General features: G+C 40.2%; 3 protein-coding genes across 6 annotated transcripts; 2 read left to right on the forward strand and 1 right to left on the reverse strand.

The window, feature by feature from the left end:
* LOC104754824 (DExH-box ATP-dependent RNA helicase DExH2-like) lies at window positions 181–7600 on the forward strand. 3 transcript variants are annotated; one of them, XM_019239606.1, is made up of 15 exons: window positions 181–427; window positions 607–697; window positions 794–1232; window positions 1357–1431; window positions 1565–1609; window positions 1949–2042; window positions 2149–2207; window positions 2321–2446; window positions 2643–2695; window positions 2902–2935; window positions 3017–3106; window positions 3209–4213; window positions 4339–5415; window positions 5506–6205; window positions 6696–7600. In XM_019239606.1, the coding sequence occupies exons 1-15, from the start codon at window positions 322–324 to the stop codon at window positions 7313–7315; spliced, it is 4614 nt and encodes a 1537-aa protein (XP_019095151.1). In that variant the 5' UTR covers window positions 181–321; the 3' UTR covers window positions 7316–7600. The 3 variants fall into 3 exon arrangements, with proteins under 3 accessions (XP_019095151.1, XP_010475407.1, XP_019095150.1); XM_010477105.1 differs by having other exon boundaries at window positions 5506–6075; window positions 6377–7600; XM_019239605.1 differs by having other exon boundaries at window positions 5506–5745; window positions 6236–7600.
* LOC104754825 (oxygen-evolving enhancer protein 2-1, chloroplastic) lies at window positions 7931–9447 on the forward strand. 2 transcript variants are annotated; one of them, XM_010477106.1, is made up of 4 exons: window positions 7931–8293; window positions 8426–8658; window positions 8757–8807; window positions 9068–9447. In XM_010477106.1, exons 1-4 carry the CDS (start codon window positions 8047–8049, stop codon window positions 9326–9328), a joined length of 792 nt encoding a protein of 263 aa, XP_010475408.1. In that variant the 5' UTR covers window positions 7931–8046; the 3' UTR covers window positions 9329–9447. The 2 variants fall into 2 exon arrangements, with proteins under 2 accessions (XP_010475408.1, XP_010475409.1); XM_010477107.1 differs by having other exon boundaries at window positions 8183–8297.
* On the reverse strand, window positions 9751–12525 carry LOC104754826 (uncharacterized oxidoreductase At1g06690, chloroplastic). Its single transcript, XM_010477108.2, has 10 exons — window positions 12242–12525; window positions 11995–12086; window positions 11859–11899; window positions 11604–11768; window positions 11497–11519; window positions 11329–11400; window positions 10948–11115; window positions 10716–10798; window positions 10433–10495; window positions 9751–10075 (listed from the first exon to the last, which is right to left on the reverse strand). Exons 1-10 carry the CDS (start codon window positions 12480–12482, stop codon window positions 9890–9892), a joined length of 1134 nt encoding a protein of 377 aa, XP_010475410.1. The 5' UTR covers window positions 12483–12525; the 3' UTR covers window positions 9751–9889.

A 13097-nucleotide genomic window follows, 5' to 3' on the forward strand; every position in this document is an offset into this window, starting at 1 on the left:
AAGGGGGGGGGGGGGGGGGGGGGGGGGAATGAATCAGCTGCGTGTACAGATCTTCCCATTGTTTTTGTTTGTTAACCTAATTCCGGCCCAATAGGCCCAATAGCTGTCCAGTAAGGAGTTTTTTTTTTGTTCGTAATAAAAAGAATAAAATAAATTAAATTTATGTTGGCGAGAAAAAGAAAAAAGAAGAAGAAAATAGGGTATTAGGAGGAAAGGAGAGGGAGGCGGAGAGCTAAACCGGAAAACACAAGCCGCCGCCGCCGTACAGTCTCTGCACACTAGTGTCTCGAGAGAGACAGAGAAACCCTTAAAAAAAAAGCCATGGTGAAGAAGGACAAGACGAATACGAAACATGTTACTCTCTGCGCAACCACTGAGGCTTGGGCCACTAAGCTCCTTGAGGAGTTTCGCGCCTCCGAGAACGATTGTGAGTTTTATTAGCTATTATTAGACTTCTTTTTTTTTTTTTATAACGTTTCTTCAGCTATTACTCTCATATGAACTCCAATACTCTCTACTCGCTGTGGTGTTTTAGTTATTGTTAGCTTCGGTGATTTCTATCGGAATGATATTGAATGCAAGTTTGTTTGGCTTTCTATTGTGTAGCTTACGTCTTTGAGCAGCATCTTACAAATGGCGAACGTGGCATTATCCATCAGATGTGCCGACGGATGGGTCTAGAATCAAAAAGTCACGGGTCAGTCACAGCCTTTATGCAATTTTTGTTTGATGTCTGGGGTATCTGTTACTAGAGAGTGCCCTAGTTTCTGACCTTTCTTGGATTTTTGTGTAGGAGTGGGGAAGAAAGGCGTCTAACTCTTTTTAAAAGTAAAGCTGGGAGTGGAGACGGCATTTCAAAGTCTGAGAGAAAGCGTAAAACCCGAAATCAGAAAGGAAGAGAAGGAGATGGCTTTTCAAATTCATACAGCAAGCATAAGTATGAAACCAGAAATCAGAAAGGAGGTGCTCCAAGAAAGAAGATGATACCTCCAGAGAAGCTCAAATGTGTGTCGTTTCCACCTGAGGCAAAAACTGTTCTGCACGATTTATTTACTCGCTATCCACCTTGTGATGGCGATACTACTGGGACATCATTGGGTGTATATACTGGAACGGCCCGCAGTAATTGGAGAGATGACTTCTTCCTGAAACCTCAGTTGACAACAAACGATATTAAAATAAAAGTCGCATCTCTGAGTTCTAGACTGGAAACAGATAAACGTTTTCGACAGGTTAGCAGCAATTAATGTATTCTCACAAGATTGTAATATTATCAATTCAGAATCTAGTTTCAGGAAGTACAAAGCATGCGCTGTTGAGTAACTGAAATACTCTTGTATTTGAATTATCTTACAGATCTTTGAAGCACGAGCAAAGCTTCCCATCACATCTTTTCGCGACGCGATTATATCTGCAGTGGAATCCAATCAGGTTATATGGGTCTCTAGATTTTAATTTGTTTCACTATCTCAGGATTCATGAATGTAAATTTCGTAATTGTGCTTTCAGTGGGGATTTCCACTGATTTTGAAGGAGACTTTATTCATTCTTATTCGAAATGCAGGTTGTTCTTATTGCTGGTGAAACTGGCTGTGGGAAAACTACTCAGGTACGTCTTTCCTCTTGTTATTTGTAGTTCAGTAGAGTATAAACGCTTTACAGTGGTTTTCACGGTTGCTATTTATCCTGTATTGTTTTCTTCTGGTGGGGTCAAGTATTCATCACAGGTTGTGATTTTCTAGGTTAAGCTTGTCAGTTTTCATGTCCAAAGCTACAGAATATTTATGAATTGTAAAAAAAATTGAGTCTAAGTGTGTGGAATAACGGGTTTGTGTACTTTTACATGGTATTACCATATCACTCAATATTTACAAGTCGTATTCTGTTCAAATACTAGTAGTTTTTTTTTGGTGAGGTTTCTCAGGTGCCTCAGTTGTTGATATTTTAGGTGCCTCAATATCTTCTAGATCATATGTGGTATAATAAGCAAGAAGCGTGCAAAATCATTTGCACCCAGCCACGTCGTATCTCAGCTATTTCAGGTTAGTAATCTGATTCAACATTTGTGAAGTTTTCAGATTTGTAATTCAAATGCATGCAGTATAAGCGGCTAACTCCTTGCTTAATGCCTTCATTCCCAATTTGAAGTTTCTGATAGAATATCTTGGGAAAGAGGTGAAACTATTGGGAAAACCGTCGGCTACAAGGTAGGGGGTTTTGTTCGTAGACATGCTTATCCATATGATAGATGCACAAGCTCTCAAGGCTACATGAATTTTTTCTCTCTCGATATACCATTGACTTTATAATACAAATCTAGGTTCGGCTGCAAAGTGAAGGTGGAAGAGGGTCATCAGTTGTTTTCTGCACAAATGGCATTCTATTAAGGGTGCTTATAGGCAAAGGCGTGAATAGCTGTGTTCCTGATATAACTCACATTATTGTGGTAACACATTCTTGTTTGATTCTTAACATGTTTTTTCATGTGTTTATTAAGTATGCTTTTCCCATTCATTACATGTTAAAAACATTAAAGTTTTGAAAATCACTTGTTATTTTAGGTTCTCTTCGTTGTGCTCTTCTGCTGTAAATTACTTTTGTAGTTGTCTATATTGGTCACTGATCTGTGGGTCACTTTGTAGGATGAAATTCATGAAAGGGACGCCTACTCTGATTTCATGTTAATGATTTTAAGGTACATTCTCTAGCCTTCTTAAACACTGAGGTACTCAGCCTGTCGAACTATAATTTAGATGCATTGCCATACTTGTACCCTTGTATTTGAGTTGTTTATTTGAAGCTAAGCAATGAAAACAATAGTTACCTGCAGATATTTTTTTTTAAGCTTTGGGTGAGTGGCAGAACTCAGATCAATTTGTGATGTTTTTTTTTTTTCTGCAGAGACTTGCTTCCATCTAATCCTCATCTCCGACTGGTTAGTTATGTTAAGCTCTTCTTCGTTTTCCATTGCTATGATAGATTACAATGTAAAAATGAATATTTTCTGTGGTGACAGATTCTAATGAGTGCTACTCTTGATGCTGAGAGGTTTTCTGAATATTTCGGAGGTTGCCCGGTTGTCCGAGTGCCTGGATTCACTTATCCAGTTAATTCCTCTCTCTTTGTGTCTCTCTCTATCTATTTCTTTCTAGAATTTGCTACTTAGTCTCATTGTTGGAAAACAATATTTTTGTGTCCATATCTACAGGTCAGAACCTTTTTTCTGGAAGATGCGCTTTCTGTCCTGATATCAGACAAGAATAATCATCTACTTTCTGCTGACTCGAACTTACCAAGTAACAAGCATGATTTTAAAGATGAAGAAAAAGTTGCTTTAGATGAAGCAATCGACTTGGCATGGACAAATGATGAGTTTGATTGTCTCTTAGATCTAATTTCTTCTGAAGGAAGTCATGAGGTTTACAATTACCAGAATTCAACGACTGGGCTAACACCACTTATGGTCTTTGCTGGAAAGGGCAGGGTTAGCGATGTCTGCAAGCTCCTTTCATTTGGCGCTAACTGTACACTGAAGTCCAAAGAAGGTATAACCGCATTAGAAGTGGCTGAAAAAGAGAATCAAATTGAAACTGCTCAGATAATCAGGGAACATGCAAATAACATCCAGTCCAATTCTCAGCAAGCACAAGACTTACTTGATAAGTATATGGCGACAATGAAACCAGAAGAAGTAGATGTGGGTCTTATAGTGAAGTTAATGAAGAAAATATGCAGCGATTCAAAAGATGGTGCCATTCTTGTTTTTCTACCTGGGTGGGAGGAAATCAGGAAAACAAAAGAGAAATTGCTTGAGAATCCCCATTTTGCAGATAGTGGTAAATTCAGCATTCTATGTCTTCACTCACGGGTTCCGGCTGAGGAACAGAAGAAAGTTTTTGATCGCCCCCGTCGAGGTTGTCGCAAAATTGTGCTTGCGACCAATATTGCTGAATCAGCAGTTACTATCGATGATGTGGTTTATGTGATAGATAGCGGCCGGATGAAGGAAAAGAGTTATGACCCTTTTAATGATGTGTCAACGCTCCAATCGTCTTGGGTATCAAAAGCAAATGCAAAACAGAGGGCTGGTCGAGCAGGCCGTTGTCAACCAGGCGTTTGTTATCATCTATATTCTAAACTCCGGGAAGCGTCTTTGCCCGAATATAGAGTTCCTGAAGTTAAGAGAATGCCAGTGGATGAACTCTGCTTGCAGGTGCTGTTCTTTCTAACGTAGATTTTTTTTTCTGTGATGTTTAATGTTGTTCAGGCATGGTAGCATTCTGTTTGAGACTTCTTGCTTACTTGATTTCTTACTGATGTCTTTCAATAATATGTTAGGTTAAGATGCTGGATCCGAATTGCGACGTAAATGATTTCCTTCAGAAATTAATGGACCCGCCTGTTCCTCAAAGTATTGCAAATGCCTTAATCATCCTTAAAGATATTGGAGCGTTGACTCCTCAAGAAGAGCTGACAGAACTTGGACAGAAATTTGGTCAGCTTCCAGTTCATCCTCGGATTAGCAAGATGATTTATTTCGCCATATTAGTGAACTGTTTGGATCCAGCACTTATTCTGGCATGTGCAGCCGACGAGAAGGATCCGTTTATCATGCCCTTGTTGCCAGGTGATAGAAAAAAAGCTAATGCCGCAAAACATGAACTTGCATCACTTTATGGAGACCATAGTGATCATCTTGCGACTGTCGCGGCTTTTCAGTGCTGGAAAAATGCAAAAGAAAGTGGTCGAGCTAGCGAGTTTTGTTCGAAGTACTTCATCTCCCAAATTGTAATGAAGAGGCTGGATGATCTGTGTCGCAAGCTTCAGGGAGAACTTAAAAGACATGGGGTCATCCCTAGCAGTTCAAACTGTAGCCTGAATGCTCATGATCCGGGTATTCTCCGTGCTGTTATAGCAGTAGGATTGTACCCTATGTTGGGAAGGATGTGCCCAGTTTGCAAGAACCAGACAAGATCTATAGTAGAGACTATTACTGGAGCCAAAGTTCGTGTGCCCTCGCTATCAAACAATGTCGACATGTCCTCTACCAAGTATGACGAAGCTTTAATTGTTTTTGATGAGATTACTCGAGGAGATTGGGGTGTGCAGATAAGAAGCTGCACTGTTCTTCCCACTTTACCTTTGTTACTTTTTTCAAGAGAGATAGCCGTGTCTCCTACAGAGAGCTATGATGCTGATAAGAGTGACGACGAGGAAGACCACGTAGTAGAAAATGTAGGAGACACGATGGACATAGATAAAGAAGGTGTTAGGGCTGGAGAGAAAGTAATGCTTGCGCCGGAAAATCCAGTAAAGGTAGTAGTGGATCGGTGGCTGCCTTTCAAGGTTACAGCTTTTGAGATTGCTCAAATGTACATCTTGAGAGAGAGGCTAATGGCGTCCATATTGTTCACGGTAGATGAGTTATATGATCACTACGATTTAAGATTTTCATTATTTAATTTTGGCAATGGCGTCTTTCAACTTTTCATTTGCATTTTGTAGGTTAAACATCCAAAGGAAAATTTGCCGCCTCATCTCGGTGCTTCTATGTATGCAATAGCTTGTATTCTTTCATATGATAGCCTCGCTCGATCTTCGGTTCAAACTGTAGTTGTGCAACCTATTGCTTCAGTGCCAGATGCAACGAGTGCCAAAGATGACATACCTTCTGCTAACCCCAATGAGCTTCAGGAGCATGACCCGAACACTACTCCAATGGGGTCAAAGCTAGCCAACAAGTTGGTTTTGGGTAATATGGAAGAGAGCTTGCCTTCAAATCTCGCTGATAGGAATGAGAAACCTGACCCAAACACTGCTCCGGTGGAAGATGTTTCAGCGGCTACACAACAAAAGAAGATTCAGTCAGAGTCTAAAAGGCGCAAGTCGCCTAACAATGTGGATTTGGGGAACATTGAAGAGAACTTGGGGAGCATGGAAGAGAGCACTCCTTCTGATCTGGCTAATGGGAGTGAGCAAAAAGACCCTAAGCCAGTCTGCAAGTTGGATCTGGGTAGGGAGAAAGAGAGCATTCCTTCTAATCTCGCCCATGGAAACGAGCAACGTGACCCAAACACTTCTCAAACGGAAGATGCTTCAGCGGCTAAGCAACCAGAAAAGAAGCGATCAAGGTCCAAAAGGCGCAAATCAGGCAACGATATGGATTTGGGGATGATGGAAACTAGCAAACCTTCCGATCTGGCAAATGGGAATGAGCTANNNNGCCAACAAGTTGGGTTTGGGTAATATGGAAGAGAGCGTGCCTTCAAATCTCGCTGATAGGAATGAGCAACCTGACCCAAACACTGCTCGAGTGGAAGATGTTTCAGCGGCTACACAACAAAAGAAGATACAGTCAGAGTCCAAAAGGTGCAAGTCGCCCAACAATGTGGATTTGGGGAACATTGAAGAGAACTTGGGGAGCATGAAAGTGAACACTCCTTCTGATCTGGCTAATGGGAATGAGCAAAAAGACCCTAAGTCAGTCTGCAAGTTGGATCTGGGTAGGGAGAAAGAGAGCATTCCTTCTAATCTCGCCCATGGAAACGAGCAACGTGACCCAAACACTTCTCAAACGGAAGATGCTTCAGCGGCTAAGCAACCAGAAAAGAAGCGATCAAGGTCCAAAAGGCGCAAATCAGGCAACGATATGGATTTGGGGATGATGGAAACTAGCAAACCTTCCGATCTGGCAAATGGGAATGAGCTAACAGAGCCTAAGCCAGCCAACAACTTGGATTTAGGGAATATGGAAGAGAACACGCCTTCTGATCTGGCTAAGGAGAATGAGCAAACGGAGCTTAATCTACCTAAAAACTTTAGTTATGGTAACATGGAAGAGAGCTTGCCTTTCAATTTTGCTAATGGGGATGAACAACCTGACCCAAGCACTACTCCAATGGAAGCTGCTTCATCGGCTAAACAACCAAAAAATAAGCGATCGAGGTCCAAAAAGCACAAATCCGACAACAACCTGGATTTGGGGAACATTGAAGAGAACAAGCCTTCTGATCTGGCTAATGGGAATGAGCAAATAGAGCCTAAGTCAGTCAGCCGGTTGGATCCGGGCAAGGAGAAAGAGAGCATTCCACTGAATCATGTCAGTGGTAATAATCAACCTGACCCAAACACTGCTCCAGCGGCCAAGAAACCAAAAAGGAAAAAACGCAAATTAGCTAACCACTTAGATTCGGGTAACAGTATGGAAGAGAAAGTACCTTCTACTGATGGGCAACAAGAACAATGCTGTGAAAAAACAGAGCGAAAGTCAGGGAACAAGTCAGAAAAAGTGAGCGTACCTTCCAATCCAGTGTGACGCAAACGCTGCACCAACTGAATCTGCTCTAAAGGAGAACCATTAGTAAGCGAAACAGAAAATCAAGCCAAGAAGGTTACTCGCAAGGACAAACAAGAAGAGAAGTAGCATGCCCCATTACACTTTGGTGTTTTGATGAGCATTTAGGTGTTTTTTCTCCGTACAACGAAAAATTCAAATGGTACTTACCATAGGTGTAATAGACAATGGAAATTCAACGATTTTGTTAGCTTATTATTGTTGTACTAGTAGATGATTTGTAGTTATTCTCAGTTAGTACTGCCATTGTTCTATCGGTTTTAAACTTATACGCATGCATGTAACTGAAAGGAGGAACGCCACTATTAAATATTAATCAATCTTTTTCGAGATTGATCTTGGAATTGGTGAGTATAATAATACTAAATACTAGTATATATTGTACATTTGTACATGGTTGACCAAAAAAAAAAAAGAAAAAAAAAATGTACATAGATGGAATCGAAAGCTTATGAATCTGACGTGGAACAAGAAGGAAGCGTATCTGCCACGTGGCACATAACAAGACCTCAACAATCTTATCTGGACATCAACAGAGAGATCCTCCAATATCCGAAACCAGCCAATGAGCTTCACTCTTTCGTTTCACCTCCATACATTAACACGCTCCAACAATCCTCAAAAACACTTTCATAACTTAACCACAGAGACCACAACCGAGAGAGAAAGAGAGAGACATACACAGAGAGAGAATGGCGTACAGTGCGTGTTTCCTACACCAGAGCGCATTGGCTTCCTCAGCCGCACGATCATCATCTTCCTCCTCATCCCAGCGTCACGTGTCACTCTCCAAACCTGTTCAGATCATCTGTAAAGCCCAACAGACTCATGAAGAGGATAACTCCGCCGTCTCTCGCCGTCTTGCTCTCACGCTCCTCGTCGGCGCTGCCGCTGTTGGTTCCAGAGTATCTCCCGCTGATGCCGCCTACGGTGAAGCAGGTACCTAATAACATATATAAAATAAACTCAGATGATAATCTTGGATCATGTCAGTTTCAGATCAAATAAAGAATCTTGAAAACATATTTGTTGGGTTTTGTTATCTCTGTTTTTTTTCTTCGTTTGTTGCAGCAAACGTGTTTGGGAAGCCAAAGGCGAACACAGACTTCATGCCATACAATGGAGATGGATTCAAAGTGCAGGTGCCAGCAAAATGGAACCCTAGCAAAGAGATTGAGTATCCAGGACAAGTCCTTAGGTACGAAGACAACTTCGATGCCACCAGCAATCTCAATGTCATGGTCACTCCTACCGACAAGAAGTCCATCACTGACTACGGTTCTCCTGAAGAGTTCCTCTCTCAGGTCTTTGTTTTACTCCGTCATCTATAAAGATATTGATAAATCAATAACTCAAATGAACTGTGAGACTGAATGGTGATTGGACTTTTGGGTTTTTGCAGGTTAATTACCTCCTAGGGAAACAAGCTTACTTCGGTGAGACTGCCTCTGAGGTAAACTTCCAATTGTCATTGTCTTTTGTTAATGTAAACTTGAAGCTGATAGAGTAGAATAAGAGAATCAAACTAACTGATAATCTCTAGGTTTGGATGAGTCTGATAAGCAAGATTATATTCTCTTATGCACAAAAAACTATCAAAGAGGGAGTTATAAACTCTACCTAAATCAACGTATCAACATTGTTTTGCCTATAATCTTAGATGGAGTGAGATTATCAGGTCCTAACTGTGTGTGAATCTGATGTTTCTTGCAGGGAGGCTTTGACAACAATGCAGTGGCAACAGCAAACATTCTGGACTCATCATCTCAGGACGTTGGTGGAAAACCGTACTATTACTTGTCTGTGTTGACAAGAACGGCTGATGGAGATGAAGGTGGAAAGCATCAGCTGATCACAGCCACTGTGAACGGAGGGAAGCTTTACATCTGCAAAGCACAAGCTGGAGACAAGAGGTGGTTCAAGGGAGCCAGGAAATTTGTTGAGAACGCAGCCACTTCTTTCAGTGTTGCTTGAGTGAAAGCAACACAACATAACAGTGCTCTGCTTGCTTTCTTTATTTGTCTATTGTAAAAAAAGGATAATGGAACCGAGCTTTTGAGACATATCAAGATGATGTCACCTTTCCGGCTTCACTTGTGTACCTGTGATAACAGACTCTTTTCAAGTTTTCTAAAAAAAAAACTATTTTCAGTAGATTATTTCTCAAAGTAAAGACGCTGACTCATAAAGAAGCTACAGACGAAATCTAAATCCTTAAAGAACCCTAAAGACAATGAAGAAAGCTCTAGTGAAGCTGATTTAACAAGTACGAATGAAATGGGTCTCCTAGGTCAACAGTGAGATCAAAATGCAGACGAATTGAGACGTGTGAGTTGTGATTAGATCACTTAAATCAAGTGCCAAAGGCCCTCACTTTTTCCAATTATTTGTTTGGCTACTGTAAAATTCTTGAAGAGGTAAAGAGGTTTTTATTTGCATATGTATTACAATACTTTACCATCATCTATATGCTACTTTAGTTTCATATTGTAACCTTTGAGCTTTACAAGTGCTACAAACTGAGTTTTTATGAGTTCAGAGATACTCAACAGGGAAACCGATGACGGGTTTTATCTCAGAGGCCAGGGACCGTAGCTCACTCACTTCATTGTCTGTCAGACTCCAACCTATCGCTCCCGCAAATTCTTTTGCTTGTTCTGCGTTCTTGGCTCCTGGGATGGGTATCACGTTCCCTTGTGCCACCAACCAGTTCAATGCTACCTGCACAGAACAACACAACAAAACAAGAAGGGCGTATGATTTGATGCAAATCGAGAACTGCCTCCTTAGGTTTACTGAACTATAACAAGGCCTTGTTCCGTGATATCAGCAAAAGAAGTATATATACAAACCAATATGACCTAAACGTGTGTCTACGTCTATTCACATTATAATGACTGATTAAGAAAATATGGTTATGCAAGTACCTAGAGTAGGATGAACATGCAGAGGGTGTTCAACTTGGATAGCTCAATGTGGATCACACAAATATACTTGTGTATTTTTCTTTACATTTTTGGACTTCAACTTTGGCAAGGGAAAACGAAAAATAGAGCGCATTATTAAAAGAGAACAAACCTGTGTGGGCGTTTTGCTGTAGTTTTCACCAATTTGTTTGATTCTGTTCAACAGGGGTTGGAGCTGTAACGTCACAAGTCATAGTTAGTGAAGAAATTTGGCAAGATTATGTTACATATTGATAATTTATGTACATTGATTTGAGTATATGGGTGTGTATAGAAGTTTGTGCATTTCTCAAAACAGAACCGTTTCCTAGAAGATGCGAGATTTTTTTAAATGTAACTACAGTTTTGCAGACGCCTGTGTTAAATACATAGATCTATGCTGTCAAAGCTATTACCTTTGTTAAGAACTCACGCGTATAAATGCGACCCCGAGGACCTGAGGGTGGGTTCTCTGGGGTGTATTTACCAGTTAGAGCACCTGGAAAAACAGAAGAAGAAAATAACGGAAAATGTAAATGTTCATTGGCCAGGTTGTTTTTCAGTCAATATTATCATAGACCAATGCAACTTTTCCAGAGAACGATAGACATAATGACCACAAAGCAAATGAGATAAAAGGCAAATCACCTTGAGCGATAGGGGAATATGCAATCAAAGTAACTCCAAGTTCATCACAAGCATCCTTTACACCAGTCTGTTCTGGAGCTCTGTATATCAGACTGTAGTTGACTTGATTTGAGGCCAGAGGAATGCCTCTCTTTTTGAGTCTCTCATAAGCATCACGTAGCCTCTTCTCTGAAAACGCGTCACCCACAACAATGAGTATGATAACTTTGAGATCTCAATAAAGTAACATATGAAGTTTCCACTTTCTATATTTCCTTTAAATTGGAGAAGATGTATCTTAGCATTAACAAGGAAAAGTTTCACATCATGATATAAGTGTTGTTTTCTTTCAAGTCCTCATCATCTGCGGGAAAGAAAAATAAAAACAGATTGAAATGATACCGCTGTAGTTAGAAACACCAACAGCCTTCACAAGTCCTTGTTCAACAGCATCCCCAAGACCATCGAGATATCCTATATATATAATACATTAGATTTCATATGATTCACCAAAAGCAACATGACTCTTGTTCAAAGTAGGTAGGTTCAATGCAGATCTTAAGAAAGAACCTTCATTTCCCCATAGTCCAGGCCTGAAATATAAACAAGCAAATAGTGAGATAGTTCCCTTGGCATTACAGTGTTTTAACTCCAACATGAATCCGGGGGTACATTACCAATGGAGTTGATAAAGATCCACAGATGAAAGCTCAAGGCGGGAAAGGGAATCTTTAAGGGTGGAGATAACACTCTCACGACCCAAACGCCATGGCAAAGCAGCAAACTTTGTTGCAACTGAAACCTCAGCTCCAGGATATCTCTTTTTTCTCTCACGGATGAATCTGTTGAAAAATATCACCAATGACAGTCAAGAATAATATCTATGGAATACTTGCATACTGTTACACGAATCCGTAATTTAGAAAACATACCTTCCTAAAAGAGTTTCAGAGCTGATAGCACCCAGGGAAAACTGCAAAAGATGGAGACAATAATGTGAGGATTTCCAATAAGTTTGAACAACAAAACCACTTTAGGAAGAAGAGTAATGAGCATTTGAATTCTTACCTTGGAACCATAAACTTCAGCGGTATCGAAAAAATCTATACCGTTATCAAGACTGATATCGAAAGCACCTTTAGCAGCTTTCATTTTCCTGTCTACCATTCACAGATAGGAAGAACAAAAAAATCAAAACTTTCTTCATATAAAATACTTTAATGGGAAACATGAAAGAGGAGAAGAAGTAACAAAAAATCAAAACTTTATTCATATAAATCGAATTAAGTGAATTTACAAAAAAAATAGCACTGACCATCCCACTGGAAATCATTCCAGTAGCTGTTATCACCCCATGACCAGACTCCGATGCCAAGCTTCGTCACTTTCAAATCGGAACCACCCAATTTCACTTTTGAATCTTCCTTCGTCGCTGGAGCCACGGAATCGCCGGAGGCTACAGCTCTCACAAGCTTCCGGACGAAACTTCCTCTTCCCCGAGAGCTATCGGAAATACCATAGTTTAAAGGGAAGGCGAAGTGCGTAGCCAGAGCCATGATGGTATGTTTTTTTTTTTTGTTTGGGGTTTTGAAATTGAAAGAACCAAAGAAGAAGAAGTTGGGGCAGAGAACTGAGAGACGGTGAGATTGACACGTAAGACGTTGGCGGGCCGAACAAATCAAATTCTATTATTTTTAATTTTAATTAATTGGGTATTTCATAAATTGTTTAAACGTATTTACAATTTTTATCTTTAACTAATTACTATTTACTGAGGGATAATCAAATTCCATTATCATCATTATATAAAATAGTAATAATCAAAGAGTTCCTCGCTCTGCTCACTCTCTCCCACTCACCAAAACGGCAAACAATAAACTTGCCATTATCTTCTAGCACAACAAAACTGTGTGTGCAAAACCCAATCATCAAATGAGAGACATAATAATCATCTTTTTTTAGTTTATCACTCACACAACCATACCTCTTTCATTTATGGTCATGGTGTACTAAAGTATATTCTGATAAAAAAAAATTATGATGATAATATTTCAAGATTCTGTTGCTGGAGATGGAGCTGCCGCTGCTGCTGGAGGTTTCAGGAGGGGCTGCAGCGCCTTCACAACTATGCTCATATTTGGTCTAAACTCAGCTTCGTATTGCACACACAA

Source organism: Camelina sativa, chromosome 17 (assembly GCF_000633955.1).
Source record: "Camelina sativa cultivar DH55 chromosome 17, Cs, whole genome shotgun sequence".
Classification (NCBI taxonomy): domain Eukaryota; kingdom Viridiplantae; phylum Streptophyta; class Magnoliopsida; order Brassicales; family Brassicaceae; genus Camelina; species Camelina sativa.